Source organism: Danio aesculapii, chromosome 17 (assembly GCF_903798145.1).
Source record: "Danio aesculapii chromosome 17, fDanAes4.1, whole genome shotgun sequence".
In the NCBI taxonomy this organism is placed as follows: Eukaryota; Metazoa; Chordata; class Actinopteri; order Cypriniformes; family Danionidae; genus Danio; species Danio aesculapii.
In genome coordinates this window covers 1,648,526-1,670,351 of record NC_079451.1, presented here as the reverse complement: position 1 = coordinate 1,670,351, position 21,826 = coordinate 1,648,526, and the positions used below count along the sequence as shown (strand labels likewise).

The 21,826-nt window shown below is 40.5% G+C and overlaps 1 protein-coding gene across 1 annotated transcript; it reads right to left on the bottom strand.

The window, feature by feature from the left end:
• Nucleotides 1-795: 795 nt before the first annotated feature.
• Nucleotides 796-21,242, bottom strand: atp6v1c2 (ATPase H+ transporting V1 subunit C2). The gene is made up of 13 exons (XM_056477324.1): nucleotides 21,117-21,242; nucleotides 16,632-16,699; nucleotides 11,410-11,495; nucleotides 9,295-9,357; nucleotides 8,891-8,983; nucleotides 8,686-8,779; nucleotides 7,593-7,691; nucleotides 7,444-7,512; nucleotides 5,273-5,365; nucleotides 5,097-5,184; nucleotides 4,230-4,327; nucleotides 4,020-4,149; nucleotides 796-977 (listed from the first exon to the last, which is right to left on the bottom strand). The coding sequence occupies exons 1-13, from the start codon at nucleotides 21,240-21,242 to the stop codon at nucleotides 882-884; spliced, it is 1,203 nt and encodes a 400-aa protein (XP_056333299.1). The 3' UTR covers nucleotides 796-881.
• Between the last annotated feature and the right edge of the window lie 584 nt (nucleotides 21,243-21,826).

Genomic DNA, 21,826 nt, shown 5'->3' with positions numbered 1-21,826 from the left:
TTACGTATTTAGCATCCTTTATTGTAATTATATAGATGAACGTGGATCTTAATAGCAGATTCAAACAACATACCGCTATATATATTTCTGGAGAGCACCAAATACGTCCCATGAGCTACGTTTTTTTTTATTTTTGCAGTTTTTGTTTTCGTGAATCCACCAGAGGCCGCTGTGTATGCTTTATGAGATCTCAAATTTCTCTTGGGACTGCTGTTCTCGCGTAAATCCACCAGAGGCCACTGTGTATGCTTTATGAGATCTCAAATTTCTCTTGGGACTGCTGTTCTCGCGTAAATCCACCAGAGGCCACTGTGTATGCTTTATGAGATCTCAAATTTCTCTTGGGACTGCTGTTCAGGCGTAAATCCACCAGAGGCCACTGTGTATGCTTTATGAGATCTCAAATTTCTCTTGGGACTGCTGTTCTCGCGTAAATCCACCAGAGGCCGCTGTGTATGCTTTATGAGGTCTCAAATTCCTCTTGGGACTGCTGTTCTCACGTAAATCCACCAGAGGCCGCTGTGTATGCTTTATGAGGTCTCAAATTTCTCTTGGGACTGCTGTTCTCGCGTAAATCCACCAGAGGCCACTGCCGACTGACTAACTGACCGAACGACTGACCCTCCCTGCTTCTTTCCTAAACCCAACCGATAGTGTTTTCAAAAGCACAGATTGACCTATCACCCTTTGTTGGATGAAAACCTGGCATGGGTCACGAATCTAAGAACAAGATCAGCATCAACCATTCCTGTTTGACATAAAAACTCATACATTTCAGGTGTTTGTCAAAGTTTATTTAAAATTTGCAAGATGCAAAACAGAAACATGAGCGCCACAAAGACACCTCCAAAAAATTCCTGAGTTCAGTCCGTTATTTAGTACTAACTTGGATCCACCAGATTAATTTTGATGGGATAGCAAATGTAGGAGTAATATTCCTGCTGGCCGGCGCCTCCGTCTGGGATATCCATCCCCATCTAAAGGAAGAGCGACAGAAGCTACATCAGAACAACAGCAAAACCAAATTCATTCTAGTTTGATTAGAGACTGACTAATTTCAGCCACGATCTGGTTGTCCGAAATCCTAACAGTATGTAATCCTAGGCTAAATGCAGATAACTTGGTGGACCAATCACCTGCTCCCTAAACTTATTTAAAGTGGTGGTCCAATATTATATCATATTTTAAACTTTAGTTGATGTGTAATGTAGCTGTGTGAATGTAAACAGCATACCTTAATGTAAGACGCTCAAAGTTCAATGCAAAGGGAAACATTGGCTTTCACAGAGTTAGCTTAGCAAAGCCTACAGCAAATGAAGTTTGGGGGGGGGGGGGGGGGACTACAAATAAATACACCTGGGTTAATGATAAACCCTTCGGTTAACACACCAAGAAATGCACAGCTAAGGGGCATGGCCACAGAGGTGTAAATTTAGCAGCAATGGTTAAATTTTCAGGGTTAACAGCTAAAACCGTAGCTAAAATGCTGTCCAAACGCTGGACAGCGCAGAGCATGTTCTGTTTCTGTGTTTGGGCTTCCAAAGGACATCGCACAGAGTGAAGTGCTTACAATTTAATTTTAATTATGTCCCAGAGAATTATAAAAACATTATAAAAACTCTGTGCAAGGCATTTGACAAAGGACAGCTTCCAGAATCTCTAATAGTTCAGTGCTGGATTCGGCCAAAATCTTCTCCTCAAAGAAAGAGCAGTTCCAACGATTATAGAAGAAGCTGTGGATTGTGAGCCACAACCTGTAAGTATTTTTATTTGTTAAAATTGATATCTTACATCAGGGGTGCCCAAACTCAGTCCTGGGGGGGCTGTGTTCTGCAGAGTTTAGCTCCAACTTGCCTAAACACACCTGTCTGGAAGTTTCTAGTGAACCTAGTAAGAGCTTGATTAGCTTGTTTGGGTGTGTCTAATTGGGGTTGGATCTAAACCAATGGTCTCAAACTCAATTCCTGGAGGACCACAGCTCTGCACAGTTTAGCTCCAACCCACACCTGCTTAACTAGTAGTCTTAAACACCTTTTTGAGACCTATGATCGAAACTCTACAGGACACCAGCCCTCCAGGGCCGAGTTTGGGCACCCCTGTTTATAGTGTTATCTGTATGTTGTAGTAAGGACGTAAACAAGGATGTAAACAATGGTAAATGCTGTTCACTGTCCATCTTGTTCTCTTGAACACATCCTTCCTCCCTCTATTTCATTCTGTTCTCCATTAACAATCCTTATATCACTCTCTTCCTTCCAAGGTTGAGTTTCGGGGGAGTCATAATCACTCCACCGAATATTACAGAGGTGAAACCTCCATCCTGAGTCTCTCTGGATCATCATTGTAGGCAAATCAACCTATCATCCCTTCCATTATTCACTTCTTCGCCTTCCCCTACCATCTCTCCTCCTCTACCCTTTCATCCCTACATCCATACACTAAGGATTGCTTTCTAAGTGTGCCTTGGTCCTTGCTGGTGAAAATCACTGATCGTTGGTTTGATCATGATCATTGGCCATGATTTGTTTACGTTTTCTTTTTTTCTCAAAAAATGTAATTGGAAACCTTGCTTTATTGGCAAATCTTTTATGAAGTGTTCAAATTTTCCCACAACAAAAAACGACTCTTGAGATTTACTTGATAAAACCACCCTGGGTTTGTAAAGTTAAGGCCCTGGTACTTCAAACAGAATTGAAAAATTTGTGTAATTTCAAACAAAATCCATCCAAAACAAGTTCATTTCGAGTTTGTTGCAGCACGTCAAAACAGCACAACAAAGAGAACTTTTTGGGGGAGTTCATATTGTTCCTAAACACCTGTGAGCTGCCATTGGTCTGTGATGGCTATGCAATTGGTGGGTGTGTCCTGGAGTTCCGCCTTCTTTAACATACTTTATATCCACGCAGTTCAGAGTCACTAAGTTCGCCACATGAATAAACTGTAGAGTCGAGTAGTAGATCTGGTGCAGATGTATCCGCACCTGTACTATCGCTCGCAAAGAGATTTTAAAGACTCAGAGGCACACACAGGACGATAAACACATCCGTATAGTGCCACATCCGATAAAGTTATAAACAACCCAGGCTCATTCTGAAAACGTAGTCCCGTGGACGTTTCTGGAGACCGCGAAGGTACGTATTTTTGCAGTTTTTGTTTTCGCGAATCCACGATCCACGAAAATGCACTTATTCTCAAATTTCTCTCACGAGTGCCGCTCGCTGTTCTCGTGTAAACCCACCAGAGGCCGCTGTCTACCAAACGTCTGTCTGACTGGATGACTGACTGGCCGACCAATCGACAGACCCACCCTCCTCCTTCCCTAAACCCAACCAACAATTTACAAAAGCTGTCCAGAAAAAGAAAAGCCCTCGTCTGATTTTTACCACGTTTTCAGATTTTACCACATTCTCACCCTGTTATTCACTCGTTCATTTTATTTTTTGGATTCTGTTTTCGTCTTACCTGATTTCTGGACCCGCTCTTCCGCGGACTCGAACCCCGTCGTTGTCGTAGTCATCTCCTCTCTGCGTCTCAAGTCCGCCATCACACCGCCCCGTATCGTTCATTTAAAAAAAATGAAATGCAGCCATACGTACCCCCGGCTACATAGTTTGCGGTCTCCAGAAACGTCTGCGGGACTACGTTTTCAGAATGAGCCGGGGTTGGTTATAAACATCATTGCTCAATTCAGTGTCTGTCTGCAGCAAATTTACAGTCATGTAGCATGCTATGGTGGCTCCTCTATAAGAGAAGGCTGTTTTCCTTAAATGTTCTTCTTTCACAGCCACCACTGTTGCTGTTTTACAATCGAGTCCAGTCGAGTGACGTGACACATTTACAGCCCAGCCCACTGCACCACAGAGGTGTCAGACAATTCAAAGACAGTATAGCGTCACTTCAAACTTCTTTTTGGCCTCAAATGCAGAATGAAAAAGAACTTATTGTGAGGTATACCCGGTCCTTTATTATATATACTGGTAGATCATAACCATTGAGAAGGATCTGTGTGCTGTTTTTACCTCAGGTTTGGTGCTGGTTGCTGCTGGGTCGAGATGTTTGAATAAAGAGTTGAGCTGCTGCTTCAGATGCTTCACATTCTTCTTACCGGGCTGTAGCAAAATAGCCTGGAAACTGACCGGCAGTCCATATCTAAACAACAGCAGCAGTAATGGGTCTGGTGTTTAGCAGTTCATCTTTTTTTTTTATTTATTCCAAGTGGTCAATTTTACCTGAGTACTGACTCAACAAATGTGCGAAGGACCTTGATGTGAATCCAGGCCACAAAGGTTTCACTGAAGTTCACCTTCAGCCAACACACAAATGTTCTCTGTTGGGAAATACAAGTACCACATGTTTATTGTCGCACATGGTCTTTTTGTCAACATTTTTTCCTGACAAATCACCAATAAGATTCACCAATAGTAGATTCATTATGTCAACTCTGTTACTGTGATATTTCTCATTCACCTTTTAAAACAATAATATGATAAAAATACTTTACATTGTGTTTTAGACATGCCATGCCTAGGCTGGTTTGCTGGTTTTAGCTGGTCGGCCAGCCTGGTTTTAGAGGGGTTTTGGCCATATCCAGGCTGGTTTCCAGATATTTCTAGCCAGGTCTTAGCTGGTCAGGCTGGGAGATGACCAGCTTAAACCAGCTTGACCAGCCTAGCCAGGCTGGGAGCCCAGCCAAAACCAGCTATGTCCAGCTTAAACCAGGCTGGTCAAGCTTGTTTTAGCTGGATTTAGCTGGTCATTTTCCAGCCTGACCAGCTAGGACCAGGCTGGAAATGGCTGGAAACCAGCCTGGAAATGGCCAAAACCCCTCTAAAACCAGGCTGGTCAATCAGCTACAACCAACCAACCAGCCTAGGCTGTGTTAAGCTGGATTTTTCAGCAGGGATATTGAGCTACAGCACAAAAATGGTGGAGAGGTCAACTCTATTACTGTCAACTCTGGTTTAAAAAGTTTAACAATGATTTAAAGTAACAGAATCAAATGATTCCCTATCACATTTGTCTTTGTAAATTCCAGTTGAAGGTAAAACAGAATGAGTACATAAGGAATAGGCTCTCAGTTATAAGGGTTTACTTACACACAGCTCCTTCTTATCCAAAGCGAGTTGGCCCATCTCCTGCTTTTGCTTCTCGGCCTCCTCCAGGTTGTATTCCCGCACTGTAAACCTGTACAAGAACAATCAGTTTCACTATAAAGCCTAAATAACTGAAGTATGGGGGCATGTAGCGATGCTTTGACTAGTGTTTTACTTACTTATGCTTTTTGGCATTAGCTTTGAATTCAGCTATGACATTCCTAAAGAGCGTTACTGTGAAAACGCCTGCTTCTGAATCCTCAGCCAGCTTCCTGCAATACACACATAAAGGTTCATTACCTATTAGAAGGATGACATTTAACTAACGTTAGTTATTATTATGCTATGCAGAAGATTAGAGGCTGCTGATGAAAATGAGTCTAAATCGTGAGAACAGATACCAAACTAAAGCCAATTGCTGCATCCCAATTTGCACACAATTCATCCTAGATGGTATTCAAAAATAGAAATAGCATGTCAAAAACTGTAGTATGTTAAAAAGAGTAAGCCAATGAATGGTCGACTATTTCCGGTGGAAATTCTAAGTGTGGGCGGCATGGTGGTGCAGTGGTTAGCACCGTCGCATCACAGCAAGAAGGTTGCTGGTTCAAGCCCCGGCTGGGCCAGTTGGCATTTCTGTGTGGAGTTTGCATGTTCTCCCTGTGTTTGCATGGGTTTCCTCCGGGTGCTCCGGTTTTCCACACAATCGAAAGACATTAGTGAATTGAATAAAATAAATTAGGCGCAGTGTGTGTGTGAATGTGAGAGTATATGGGTGTTTCCTAGTACTGGGTTGCGGCTGAAAGGGCATCCGCTGTGTAAAACAAAATGCTGGATAAGTTGGCGGTTTATTCCGCTGTGGCGACCCCTGATGAATTAGGAACTAAGCTGAAGGAAAATGAATGCCTGAATGAATTCAAAGTGTAGAACCATCTTCTAATATTGCCCAAAAAATATTACGCATTGGACGTGAATTTAATTAAAACTACAAACATAAGTGTAAACAAACTCAAACATGGCGAACGTGAAATTGTCATGATTACCAGCGATCTCTAACCACCAGAGGTCGCTGGTAAGAACTCACTTTCACATGGACTACATCTTATAAACTACAAATTCAGTTATGCCACACACACACACACCTGCTCCAAGTCTCCACTGATTGGACTCCCACAGCTGATGCTGCTTCTGGACTAATCACACACACTACTTTAGCAGCACACACACTCACTTCCAGGCCGAGTCTTCTGTAACACGTGGATGACGGAGACAATGTTAGGATCCAAGTGCAGGTTTATTCGGTAGTCAGGCAAGCAAGGGTCAACACAGGTGCAAACAGATGAATAAAGGCAAATCCAGAATCGTAGTCAATATAACAGGCAAGAGGTTGGAAGGCAGGCAGTGAACATGGACAAACAGACAAACTTGGCAAGGGTCAAAACACTGAGGAACAAGACTAAGGGAAACGCATTGTAATGTCACTTTACAGATAACAAGACTCGGCCAGGAAGTGAGTGTGTGTGCTGCTAAAGTAGTGTGTGTGATTAGTCCAGAAGCAGCATCAGCTGTGGGAGTCCAATCAGTGGAGACTTGGAGCAGGTGTATGTGTGTGTGGCATGACTGAATTTGTAGTTCATAAGATGTAGTCCATGTGAAAGTGAGTTCTTACCAGCGACCTCTGGTGGTTAAAGATCCCTGGTAATCATGACAGAAATGTGGATGATGTGTTGAGATGATTGACAGGTAATGCTACTACGCAACATAACGTTAATGAGGAAGTAGTACAGTATGTCCCGAATTTTGCATACTCTTCTGCTGCACACTCAAAAGAATGTACTTTTGCTTTACAATAAAGTACATACTTTTAGGATGCAGTAAAAGTATGTGAATTGGGATGCAGCAAATGTGTTGGACATCACCTCCTAGTCTACAACCAGACAGACTCTCACTTTTCTTGCAGTAACTCGATAATACTGTTGGATTAGCCTCCAGTTCTGTGGTAGTAGCAAGATTGGTAAACTGAGCTGGAATTAAGACTGAAAGCAACAGCGTTGACCAATGACTTTTCTAAGTATGGACTTAATACTGCAAATGATTTTCTCTAGTATAAGATGGGAAACTTTCTCTAGTAGTTTCTGATCTTATTAACTATTCCCACTATACCAAACACATGTTCTGCAGTCCACTGCGATCTGCGGCGAGTTGATAACTTACTCAAACTCTCGTTCTATTAAAAACAGCTTGAAATTCATCGTGGCCCAGTTGAAAACCTCTGATCAATAGTGTTTAAACAAATAAAAATGATGTGTTTATGTGACTGCGGAAACCGTGAGCGTGCATGAGAACCTACCGGCTGGAACGAGGAACCACAAACTTTGACATGGACTCATACGTCTTCTGCCACAGCGCATACGCTGTCCTGTAGACATAACATAACAAATGCATTCAGAAAAAAAACATTTGATAAGTAATACTTAAGATTTGCTCTGACACACTGACCTAGGCACCAAAACTATTAGTGTCGTGAGGTACTCTGAGTTCAAAACCAAGTCCTCCTTCTTCACTATGTTGGTCAACAAACGGGTCTGCAAGCTTCCCCTGGTTAGGCAAAGCAGGAGTGATGGTTATTTATCGTTATATGAATCTCACAGTCCAAAGAGAAAGCAAGAGAAAGGGGAAACCACAGGATTTAGAGGATTTCCCCTAGATTTAGGGTGGAGGGAGGTGACGCGTCCCCACCAATATCCACCGACCATAAAAATGTCCCCACCAATAATTTAATCCACTTTTTAAAATAATTGCGCTGTCAACATTAACCTAGACCATAGAGACCTAGACACGCAGAAAGGGTTAAATCACGTTCTGTCCTTGAGTCCTCCCACCCCCAAAACGCTTATGGACATTTTGATTGGCTGTGCCTTTACCTGCTATCATGTGAGAGGCTGTGGCTGCCTTCAGATACAAACAGCGCCAAACGCGGTGGATTGTTTTGTTTTTTTCGTGCTAGAGTATGGTGCGTTGGGTGACACACAAGTAAGTATGGCAGCCGCAAAAAAAGGTGGACATAAGGTGCTTTTATTCAACGAAAGTGTAAGTCACATACTGTAAACGCAAGTTCGCTACTGAATAAGTCCATCAAGATAATGCCGGTCGCCCAGTCAATCATTCAGCCACAGACAGACGTTCAACAGCGGCCTCTGGTGGGTTTACGCGAGAACAGCGCGGGCGCAAACGGCACTCGCGGGAGACGTCTGAGAAGCCAAAAAGTCGCACACAGCGGCCTCCCGCGGATTCGCGCAAACCAAAAACTGCGAAAATACGTACCTCCTGGAACGTATTTCGCGGTCTCCAGAAACATCCTCGGGACTACGTTTTCAGAATGAGCCTGGGTTTCTGAAAAGTGTTGTGTACTGCATTTATTCACAAATGCTTTGCTGGTGAATGCTAAAGCACTGAATGATAACTTGTTTTCCAATCTCACTGTTCCTCACTATGTAGGTGTGTCAAAATGAGCTGAACAATGCTAAAACAGTTCCGTAAAAGACTTGATTAGGGAAACTGATGTTGGTATGTAACCTAATATCCTACTCACTCGGTTTTCCGCTCATAGCTCTGAATACTGGCTTTCAGGTGACTGTAGGAAGCCCTGCGGGATTTCAGCTCAGTGTCCACCTGTGAAACTTGCTAACACACAAACACCCACCCACACAGACAAACATTTATACTGTTGAACATCCAGCGCATTTGCAAACCAATAGCTGTTATCGTTTGAAAGTGCTTTATATAAGATGTATACTTGGAGATGACGTCAGCGAGGGTCTTTAGAGGCTGTGCAGTGGGATATTTGGCTCTGTCCCACTGAAACCTGGTCACGTATGTAGCCAAGTCCACTGAAACAAGGTTCATTTCAAGTTCACATGCACAGTTTACCCTTTAGGCAATCAGTTATCAATTTCAATCAGTTGCAATTACATGTCAGTTACATTATCAGCAGTTAGAGTGTTCCATTTATAATATGTAATCACTATTGAGGGACCATCAAAATAAAGTATTAGCAGATATTAGGCAGACCGTGCACTAATACTGTAATGACCACTAGCTAACATGTGAAATCAACAGAATGCTTAAAGGGTGGTGTTAGCAGATGTGTGCATAATTGTACACATACAAGGATACTATATAATACATAAGGTTAAAATACCTTGGACAGTCTGGAAGTATGATTTGAGAGGTGACTGCTGGTCTTTCTGGAGAGTCCTGTGTTCTGGGGGGAATATCATCAAAGTGGTTATAATATATATATATATATATATATATATATATATATATATATATATATATATACATATATAAAAGAAATCATATTTTTTAATAATGTGAATTGCTTTCATCAGGCCATGTTTATTTTGGCCTTTTTAAAGTAGATTGGATGATATTATAGGCAGGAAGTGAAGTGGGAGAGAGAGAGGGAGGAGGGACGGGAAATGTCCTCAAGCCAGGACTTGAACTCCGGACGCCCTGAAGTGCTACTGCACCAAATGTCAGCGCACTAACCACTAGGCTATTGCGCCAACTTCATCAGGCCATGGTAATGTCATATTATTTCCAACAGAGGGTTTTCACAGCGATGCCATAAAAGAGCCTTTTTGGCCAAAATGAGAACACATCTTCATCAGTTTGACTACACAAATTCTCACAACAATACAGAAACACACTGCAAGTAATGCAGACCACAATGAAAATGTGAAAACGGCTGCAAATACTGACGTTTGAAAACAGATGCAAATACAGAAACATGCTGCAAATAGCACAGTCTGTGGTAATTATTACATCATGTTTCTGTATTTGCATATGTTAGAGAATTCGCCGAACAGAGGAAGATGAGAAAGAACCAGGCCTGGAGTTTGTGTTTTGTTTTGCTTTTAGTTCAAGATATGTTTTTCCCAAATAACAACCGCTAAATAACAGAGGCTCATCTGGGAACTTCAAATCACCTTCGAAGTGAATACATTAAATCCATTTATTTACATCCACATTCATATATATATATATATATATATATATATATATATATATATACACTTATCTGTCATGCCACGGTTTTTGCATTTATAACAGTTTGGCACCATCTAGTATCTGAATAATGCGCAGGTTAGTGTATACTCCATCAGCTGTTTTCATCTCTGTCAGCTTTGCGTTCTTGATTGTTTGGTGCCATCTAGTGTCTGAATAATGTGCAGGTTAGTGTATACTCCATCAGCTGTTTTAGTTTCTGTCAGCTTTGTATTTTTGACTGTTTGGTGCCATCTTGTATCTGAATAATGCGCAGGTTAGTGTATACTCCATCAGCTGTTTTAGTTTGTATCAGCTTTGTATTTTTGACTGTTTGGTGCCATCTTGTATCTGAATAATGCGCAGGTTAGTGTATACTCCATCAGCTGTTTTAGTTTGTATCAGCTTTGTATTTTTGACTGTTTGGTGCCATCTTGTATCTGAATAATGCGCAGGTTAGTGTATACTCCATCAGCTGTTTTCATTACTGTCAGCTTTGTGTTTTTGACTGTTTGGCACCATCTTGTGTCTGAATAATGCGCAGGTTAGTGTATACTCCATCAGCTGTTTTAGTTTCTGTCAGCTTTGTGTTTGATTGTTTGACGCCATCTTGTGTTCGAATATTGTGCAGGTTAGTGTATACTCCATCAGCTGTTTTAGTTTCTGTCAGCTTTGCATTCTTGACTGTTTGGCGCCATCTTGTATCTGAATAATGCGCAGGTTAGTGTATACTCCATCAGCTGTTTTCATTACTGTCAGCTTTGTGTTTTTGGTTGTTTGGCGCCATCTTGTGTCTGAATAATGCACAGGTTAGTGTATACTCCATCAGCTGTTTTCGTTTGTATCAGCTTTGCCTTTATTTAAATGTTTAATAAACTATTACAGCTCAGAACAATGTTTTGTGGCTAGAATCCAAGTAATAAGCAGTATAAAGTACTTCCAGGAGGGTTGTTTTGCTTCATAAAGTCCTTCAGTCTTATACAACCGTGTTCCGCTTTGTGTTGGGCTGCCGATAAACTTATCAGGCTTTATTCTGCGAAAACAACCTCATGAATGTACTTTTAACCCTTACACAAAGTACATTTAGTGCAATGGAAAGATTTGACAGATATTTTCCTGGAGTGTGTATTTTTCCGAGTGTATGTAATGTGAGTGTGGCCCGGCTCAGAGGAGTTGGCCTCTGCTAATGAGCTCTTCTCTGTTTTCCTCTGCTGGAGGTTTAGCCGTTACAGAGGCCGTGTGTGTTCACGCCACATTCACTCACCACCGCCGGCCAGCAGACTCTCCAGGAGTTTTCCACTGAACTCGTCCATCACCTCCGCCAAACACTGAGATGTCTGACGCATCACACTGACACACGGGGACAAAATGAAGAGTGAGTGACGGATAGCAGCAGATGAGATGCAAGGGATCAAAACACTAACACAAGATAAAGAAGTGCACTTGTATTCGATGTTGAACACTGAATATACATACAGTTGAAGTCAGAATTATTCATCCCCCTGTGAATTTTTGGTCTTGTTCAAATATTTCCCAAATGATGTTTAACAGAGCAAGGAAATTTTCACAGTATTTCCTATAATATTTTTTCTTCTGGAGAATTTATTTCAGCTAGAATAAAAGCAGTTGTAATTAAAAAAGAACATTTTAAGGTCAATATTATTCGCCCCCTTACGCAATATTAGTTTTGGATTGTCTCCAGAATAAACCACTGTCATACAATGACTTGCCTAATTACCCTAACTTTACCCTAATTACCCTAGTTAAGCCTTTAAATGTCACTTTAAGCTGAATACTAGTGTCTTGAAGAATATCTAGTCAAATATCATGTGCTGTCATCACGGCAAAGATAAAAGAAATCAGGTATTAGACATGAGTTATTAAAACTATTATATTTAGAAATGTGTAGAAAACAATCTTCTCCCAGTTAAACAGAAATTGGGGAAAGAAATATACATAATTCACTTATAAATTAATAATACAGGAAGGCTAATAATTCAACTGTATTAATGAACTAATAATAAAAAAAAAGCCCACTTAAGTGCACTTAACACACTTAGGTAAACTTTAAAACACTTTTTTTTAATAATACAATAATAATCTGTTTTTATTAGCACAGGAAAGCACACATGTTTGATTCTGTTAATTTTATAAAGATATTTTAAGCATTTTGATGTGCTAAATTACAACCTTATCATGGATACAAATGAATAATTAAAATAGTTGAAGACAAACTTAATCTTAATACTCTTAATACCTTGCATTTTTCACTTTTCACTTTGCTTTATTTTGTATTTCAGTTTTTACTATAGTTTAGTGTGTCATTGTGTTTGAGCTCTTTGAGTTAATTTAAATTAAATAAATGTAATTCTTAAACCGAAGACATGGCAAACTATAGCAACAAAACTAAATTATGTTCATGCTTTTGTATTTTATTGTTATGGTAATTTATTTACGCTCATTTTTTTATGTAATATTAGTTGTGTTAATTGTATTTAACAACTTTTTTCAGCACATTTCTAATCATAATAGTTTATATAACTCATTTCTAATAACTCATTTCTTTTATCTTTGCCATGATGACTACATTTGACTAGATATTGATCAAGATAGTATTCAGCTTAAAGTGACATTTAAAGGTTTGACTAGGTTAATCAGGTTAACCAGGAAGCTAAGATGATATTTAATATACATATAAACACATATAATTTTCATTAAAACATATACTGATATTAAATTATAATAAAATGAACATTATTTATTTTTGTTGCTGTAGTTTGCCTTGCCTTTATGCTGCCAGGTCAATATTTAACTTAACTCAAAGAGCTCAAATAAAATAAATAACATACTAAACATAGTAAGAACTAAAATACAAAATAAAGCCAAATGAAAAATGCAAAGTACTAACAAAAAAACTCAATAATGTCACATATGTTAATGACGCTAAAAACACTGGTCTGAAAACATTACATTCCGCTTAAGCATTTAAAAAGTTTATATACAACTCATATTAACAATTCATTTAACTACTCGACTAACATTAGTTAATTACATGTATTTACTATATGCATAATTGGATGAGAATGAGGGATTATTTGCATGTAATTATGCATAATCACTATAGTATGTAAATGGAACTTGTGTAACACCTTCAAATGAATTGTAACCTAAATATATAATCAAACTGAACTTGACTATCTGAACAAAACAATATGATCAGATCATTTAAAGGTGTGTAAGTTTGACACCCAGTGGATCAACTAGGTATTGCACACCTGGTTCAAAACACAAGCAAGCTCATTAAGTCGAGCTCTAACTACCCTCACGCCGTACCGCCACGCGATAGAAGGAATATTTTCAATATTAAAAGGAGTTTTGTTCTGAAACTGATATTTTAGAAACGGCCTCGATTTCTCACAGGTGAACAACAGAAAACTGACAATGATCAGCTCAGGTACACCTCATGTGCTTTATTCAGTGTTTAATGCTACTAATGTGAGTTTGAAGGCCGTTTTACATGACATTTATTTCCATACTACTGAAAGCAGCAGCAGATAATTCACCTCAGATCTGGAAAATAAAATAAACAGTCTGAAATTAAACTTTAGAGCTGTGACTCAGTGCAAACCAACACATATCAGTGATTCAGCATCTACATTTAATAATGTTAAAGAGGTTTAATATGTATTTATTAGATTATAAGCCTCACCATTTCGCTGGTGTGCAGTGAGTGCACTATTCTGTGCTTCTGAATGGCTGTATTTACATTTCTGTCGTGTTTGCAAACAGCCAAATTGCTTCTCACTGCAAATCTCTTCATGTAGTGTGTTGTTAGGACACGGGGTATATGTTTACGTTTGTAATATTTATATTATTTCCTAATTAATAACCACCTCATGTGGAACTCTGAATCTGCGTCTCATTTCGGAGTCTGTTACTATCCACCGGAGGTCGCACTTCGGTCACGAACGCATCCTTTGAGAGCCTTCATGACTGAATGATTGAAATAAGCTGTTTTCCACCAAGGCAGCCCGGAGTACTCAAACATAATTGGCTAAACTGGCATTTGGCAGGTTAAAGGGAACAAAACAAACACAGCTGTTCCGGAGCGTAACGCACATTATCAAAGCAGAATATCTGACTTCAGCATTGTTTTTTAGATAAACAAGAATGTTCACTGAGCATGTTTCTGAAACATCTGCAAATATATTACGATGTTTTTATGCTTAAGAAGAGTCAAAAACTGACATACAGCAGCTTTAACAATGCCATTCTGAAGTATATACAGCTGAATAAAACTTTAATATGTCACATATGCTAAAAACACTGGCCTGAAAACATTACAGGTTGCAATTAAGTGTTAAAAAAGCTTAGATGCAACTCATATTAACAATTCATTTAACTGATGATTAATGTAGTTACTATATGGTTAGAGTTAGAATGAGGGATTAGTTGCATGTAATTACTTGTAATCACTATAGTAGGTAAATAGAACCTAAGTAACAAGGATGCCTTGTAGTGTTACCTAATAATAATAGAACTCAAATTCACTATCTGCAAATAACAAGTCATTTAACAATACCATTCTGAAACCTTTAGAGCTTCAGGATGAACACATCAAAACACCTTTAATAACACAATTAAAACACCATTAAAAACGTCATTACAAGACATTAAAGTCAGGCTAATATTCACACTTACAATGACCGCGCTATGACCACGAAGGTCAGGCCAGCACCTGAACCCAGTGTAACCTTGTCTGGAAGTCATATGGATGGATATGGTAGACCGAAAAGAGAGAAAGGAGAAGACGAGGGCAGTTTCCACAACACATAAACATTGCAGCCGAGGCAGGAAGATTCATGTCAGCTGCCGCCTGAAACTGGACTCTGCTGGATTGAGTGACTGGCTGATAATTGTATTGCAGCCGCTCCACTATTTGCCCACAAAGAGGAACCACCTAGAAAACGCATCCGTCTGATACAGTAAGAGGAGCACGCAATAGTGTTATTGATTATCGCAACTAAAATGATCGGTTGTTTTCATATTTTGGGGTTGCATGGTGACTCAGTGGGTAGCACTGTCGCCTCACACCATAAAGGTTGCTGGTTCGTGTCTCGGCTGGGTCAGTTGGCGTTTCTGTGTGGAGTTTGCATGTTCTCCCCGTGTTGGCGTGGGTTTCCTCTGGTGCTCCTGTCCAAACACATGCGAATTGTATAAACTAAATTGTCTCTAGTGTATGTGTGTGTGTGTGAATGAGTGTGTATGGGTGTTTCCCAGTACTGGGTTGTGGCTGGAAGGGCCACATGAATAAAACATATGCTGAAATAGTTGCCGGTACATTCCACTGTGGCGACCTCTGAAATAGAGACTAAGCTGGTTTATACTTCTGCGTTGAGTGATTGGTGTGACCCGCGGCTCCTGCCTTGTGCGTAGTCGTGCATTTATACATCAGCGTGCTGTTTGTGTCGCTCTGCAATAACACTTCCGAAAAGCTAGCTGGCAGTAGGTTTCTATGTTCCTCTGTGTCGAGTTTCTTCACAGGTGTTTTGTTTTTCCTGAACGCTACTTTAATGTACGAGTTGCTCAAACTCGCTCATTCTGAGGCGGGAACCGGCGGACGTGCAACAACTTTAATTATAATGTAAACACAAAACAAAAGTTTCCATCCGGAGCTCATTCACGGGACTCCACACTTGTAAACACTCGCTCCAACAGGTTCGAGTGGCTCTTGGCCCTGCCCACACTCGTCATCGCTACCAAGCCAACCAATCACAGAGCTTGCGCTACGTGTTGTTGCGACATGTAGTTACATTTTTTGAGAGGTGCAGGTCGGCGTCAGCCACGTCGAGGGCTATGCGACCGTGCAAAGCCTGTGCCGAACCATGCGCGTGTGATTGACGCAGAAGTATAAATCAGCCTTTAGGCGCGTTTTGCACTCACACTACAAGCGTACTGCGCCGAAGCCCAACAGAACTGCGCTCCAGACCACATCTGCCAACCGGGTCAGGGCCACCCAACCAAACTGCTGAATTTAACGGGCTGAATTTAAATAAACAAATTGAACGTGGTAATGTTCAACTTAACTTGTTTTTTTATTTAATATAGTTTAACCACTTACCTTAATCAAAACATTAGTAAATCCAATGAATCATTTTTTAGTGTATATAATTATGCAACTTACACACATTTTTATTGCTGTGGTTTAGACAGCATTCATAGGCAGAACAGCAGATTCAGTAGTACATTAACTGTGTAATCCGAGCTGTTGTTTACATCTAAGTATCGGCAGTAAGGCTGCATTTACGGGTAACTGAGCAAATCTAGACGTAAGATCAAAACCTCTACACTGTATATCAGCTCTGTGACATCAATAAAGAGGCAGGGGAGGATTATTTGACTCAAATTGATGATTGATTATTTTTATCATTTGAATATTTCCCCCACAAAAAAAAGAGATGGTGAGTTTACTGCAGCAATGCTTACCCCTCTGTGATTGAGTCCAGTCGGGACAGGTCATCAGAAAGGCCCAGCAGCACATCCAGCGTTCCCACCTTCACAAACATCACAAAAAACAAACCCCTGATGAGTGTTCAGTTAAAGTCCTGATCATCAGTCAAAAATTTGGGGTGGTGTTTGATAGTAACCTGTCATTTGAAGGCCGCATATCAAGCATCTTTATAACTGCATTATTTTTATCTTAACTATGTTGGCGAACTGCTACTTAAGCTATCAATGTCTAATGCGAAAAAACGTATACATGATTTTATGACCTCTCGCTTAGATTACTGTAATGTGTCACTAGGTGGTTGCCCTGTAGGCCTAAATATTAAACTACAGCTGGTTTAAAATGCAGCCGCTAGAGTGCTTTCTAGAACAAAGAATTATGATCATATTAGTCCGGTTCTGGCAGCATTGCATTGGCTCCCAATTACACATCGTATACATTTTACAGGCATTGTAGGACAGGGTGAAAAGGTGGTTTGCCATCTCCAGGTTGAGGAAAGTCCTTACCCCAGGTGGAGAAGTTCAAGTATCTTGGGGTTTTGTTCATGAGTGAGGGAAGGATGGAACGTGAGATTGGCAGGTGGATCAGTGCAGCGGCAGCAATAATGCGGTCGATGTTCCGGTCCGTTGTGGTAAAGAAGTAACTGAGCCGAAAGACAAAGCTCTCGATTTACCAGTCAATCTACGTTCCTACTCTCAATGACAAGATCTCGGATACAAGCAGCCAAGATGAGTTTCCTTCGCAGGGTGGCAGGGCGGACCCTTATGGATAGGATGAGGAGCCCTGTGACCCGACAGGAGCTCGGAGTAGAGCCGCTGCTCCTCCACATAAAGAGAAGTCAGCTGAGGTGGCTCGGGCATCTGTTTCGGATGCCTCCTGGACACCTACCTAGGGAGGTGTTCCAGGCATGTCCCACCGGGAGGAGGCCTCGGGGAAGACCCAGGACACGCTGGAGGAACTATGTCTCTCGGCTGGACTGGGAATGCCTCAGAATCACTCCAGAGGAGCTGGAGGAAGTGTCTAGGGAGAGGGAAGTCTGGGATTCTCTCCTAAGCCTGCTGCCCCATGACTCAGCCCCAGAAAAGTAGTAGAATATGAATGAATGAATGAATGTAGGACACATTATTAGGACACGTTACAATAAAGGCACCCCTCTGTGCCTGAAATAATAGGGAGCCAGTAGGGTTGCAATTGTGTGACATTGAGTATGTTTACATGGACACAATAATATGATTAAGATACTACTCTGATTAAGAGTCTACCCTGGGGTAATAATCTAATCCAGGGGCATCCACACTTGGTCCTGGAGGGCCGGTCTCCTGGAGAGCGACCCCGGATTAATAAAGGGACTAAGCTGACAAGAAAATTAATAAATGAATGAATGGATGCCATGTGCTCCAGACCAAAGAAGAAGAGGATCATCCAGACTGTTATCAGAAACAAGTCCAAAAGCCAGGGTCTGTCATGGTATGGGGTTGTGTCAGTGCCATTCTTTTCCAGGGACACCCATGCATATTTCAACAAGACGATGCAAAACCATATTCTGCATACATTACAAAGTCCTGACTTTGGAGAAGGATGATACAGGTACTAGACTGGCCTGCCCGCAGTCCTGACCTGTCTTCAATAAACAATGCATGGCACATTTTGAAGTGCAATATGCATCAAGGAAGACCCCATACTGTTGGCACCTTAAGACTTGTTTGCAGGAAGAATGGGACAAAATTACACCTGAAACACTTCATCGCTTGGTGTCTTCAGTCCCTAAACGTATTTTAAGTGTTGTGAAGAATGGAAACATAACAAAGTGGTAAATGCTTCCCTGTTCTAACTTTTTTTAAATGTGTTGCAGGAACCAAAATTGGAATATGTGTTTATTTAAAAAAATATGTAGATAAAAATCATGACACATTAAGTGAAGTTTAAATTTCAAACTAATTTTGAGAGGAGCACGTGCTCATGATTGACCCAGCTGGTCCACATTAGCTAATCATGATCCTCCAATCAAAGGATCCCAAGTCACTATATATATCATCATTTCCTCTCTACAACTATCTTAGTCTGGAAGAAACCCCCCTCCTCCCCTTCTTCCACCTTTATCCAGAATGGGCGGCACGGTGGCCCAGTTACTAGCACTGTTGCCTCACAGCAAGAATACCGATGGCGTTGGGTCTTCACTGGGCCATCTGGTGTTCCTGCGCGGAGTTTGCATGTTCTCCCTGTGTCCGTGTGGGTTTCCCCCGGGTTCCCGGTTTCCTCCCATCATCCAAACGTGCTCTATATTATAGATAAAATAAGCTTAAATCTTTTTTTTCTAATGGCTTACTCTCAGGAAGTTCACCTTGGCCTCAGCAGCGGGGGAGTTTCAGATCGACCTGAGCTCAGTCTCCCCTCGCCCTGTGAAAGGAGGGAGCCCTGGGCTCGAGGATACCTTGAGCTCAGGGCTCTCTCCCGGGACAGCACGCCAAACAAGCTATGTATAAATCATGAGCCAAGTGTGAATTCTTGAAATAATGTTTGTTTATTGTCTGCAATGAAATACAAGTCAAAGTAAATTTAGAAATCACTTTCTTTTTTATTTGCGTTTTCCATACTGCCCCAGCTTGTTCTGATTTGGGGTTGTTTATTTACAATACTTTGTTAATGCATGCTGCAGCACACTGTTGTATTAACAACAGTGAACTGATAAATACTGCAGTATACTTAAATTTTTACTACAGTAAACTGGTGTAGTGTAATACACCCTATAGTTGAAGAAATCTACAGTATTTGTATCGTTTGTTTATAGTACTATAGTTATATAGAATCATATAGCATATATAGAATTATAGCAAATATAGAATCACCACAACAGATTAATTAAAGTGCTTTACTATAGTATGGTTCAAAAGCAGTATAGAACTTTAAATTACTATATTATTTTTTCATGAACTCCCTCAAATGCCTCCATTGCATTGCTCGGTTTTCTTGCTGTAACATCACAATATTAAGAACTGCAATAAATATACAGAAACGCAACTGTTGTTTGCATTTACTGACATAACCAACGTGTGTTTGTGTTATTTGTGTTTGTTCACGTAAATCTGTGTGTATTTGACATGAAATATTCACAAAATGTTCTGTGTGATGCTTCATGTCTGTGTGCTCAGGAGTTTCAACTGGCAAGACACAGAATGTTTGTTGTTGCCAGATTAATCAATGCACAAGCTGTAAAGGCTCCGCCCTCTTCTGGAAACGGGGGTGGGAAAAGAAGCTCATTTGCATTAAAGGAGACACACAGAAAAAGCAAAATGTACCTAATTAAATAACCAGTGTGTTCAATTATAATCTGCGTACAGAGATCAGTGAGAAAACCGTAGTAAGTAGTAAATGGTCTGCTATATGTTTGCTAAATATATAGTTCTGATACCGTCAAGCGATTCCAATTGAAATGATTATTTTTTCATTCATATTATTTTACATGTGGTTATTTAGAATTATTGTTCACAGTGTAATTGTTTTGCTTTCTTTAGGTCAATTCTGTGTTATGTTTTCAACTTAAAGGGACAGTTCACCCAAAAATGTAAATTTCACCACCATTTACTCACACTCTTTCATCTTTCAAAGATATATATATATATATATATATATATATATATAAAGAAATCAGTCATTCACATCTACAGCATAGGAACAAAAAGTTCTATGGAAGTCAAGCCATCCTCCAATTTTTATTCACATCCACCACAGTCATAATCCCTGCATATATTTATATACACCGAAACATACACATTTGTTCACTTTCCTTCGACATTGTCCCTTATTTATCAGGGGTTGTCAAAGCTGAATGAACCACCAACTATTCCAGCATATGTTTTATGCAGCGGATGCCCTTCCAGCCGCAACCCAGTACAGGGAAACACCCATACACTTTCAAATTCACTATGGCCAATTTAGTTAATTCAATTTACCTCATGTCTTTGGACTGTGGGGGACACCAGAGCATCCAGAGGAAGCCCACACCAACACGGAGAGAACATGCAAATTCCACACAGAAATGCCAACCGACCCAACCGGGACTCGAACCAGCTACCTTCTTGCTGTGAGGCGACAGTGCTAACCACTGAGCAGCCCCAAAAACATACACAGTATGCACATATGTTTTACACAGCGGATGCCCTTCCAGCTTCAACCCAGCACTGGGATAATTATAGTATAATATTTAAGTTAATTTTAAGCTATCTTGCAGCCCACCTGCAGGATCACTGAGGCCCACTAGTGGGCTGCGCATACCGGTTGCAAATCCCTGACCTAGTGTGAGTACAACCTAAGACAACGGGTTTACTCACTTTATTTAAGTAGTCAACATGTTGCTTTAAAGACAACGGGTTCACTCTCTTCTTTAAGTAAAGTAAATTATCAGTGTGGTGAAGCACCTGAGGTCCTCCACAGCCATGTGTATGTGTGTGTGTGTGTTTTCTTACCTTGAGCTCTGGGATGTGCACTCTGGAGCTGGTGCTCAGACCGGTTTTGGCTGCGACGCGTTTGAGTTTCTCCACAGACTGACAGCTGATTTTATCCAGAGGAACCGAGATCAGCCAAAACTCCATCACGCTCGTCCTGTGCTGTGTGTTTTACGGTTATGAAGAGCATCGGCTGCTCGCTGACTGTATCGCTGACTACAGTGTCTGACCAGATTAGGTTTCTCAGACAGACGAGCACAATTCTCATGTTCTGGAGACACTAAAGATTTATGACGAGAGTAAACGCGGTAAACCCTCATCAAGGTTTAACATCTCCAGCTTCATCTTCAGGGAAAATACATGACATTAATTCAAGCATTTAACGTCACTAGAGGAAAATTCAGTACACTCGAGGATAAAGAAACACTACTGTTGCTCCAGTCAAAGTCAGGTTTATTGTCAATTCTTCCACATGTACAGACATATAGAGAATTAAAATGATACTCTCAGACCCTGGGTGCATACTAGAACAAAAACACCACCAGAGGAATGTAAATAATACTGCTGGGAAAAGATTAATCGCATCCTAAATAAAAGTTTGCTTTGACATAATATGTGTGTGTGTGTGTAATATATATATTTATTATGTGTATTATGTGTTATTATGTGATACACACACATAGATAGAAACCAAACTAGGCCTATACAAAAAAAGTTACATAGATATTTAA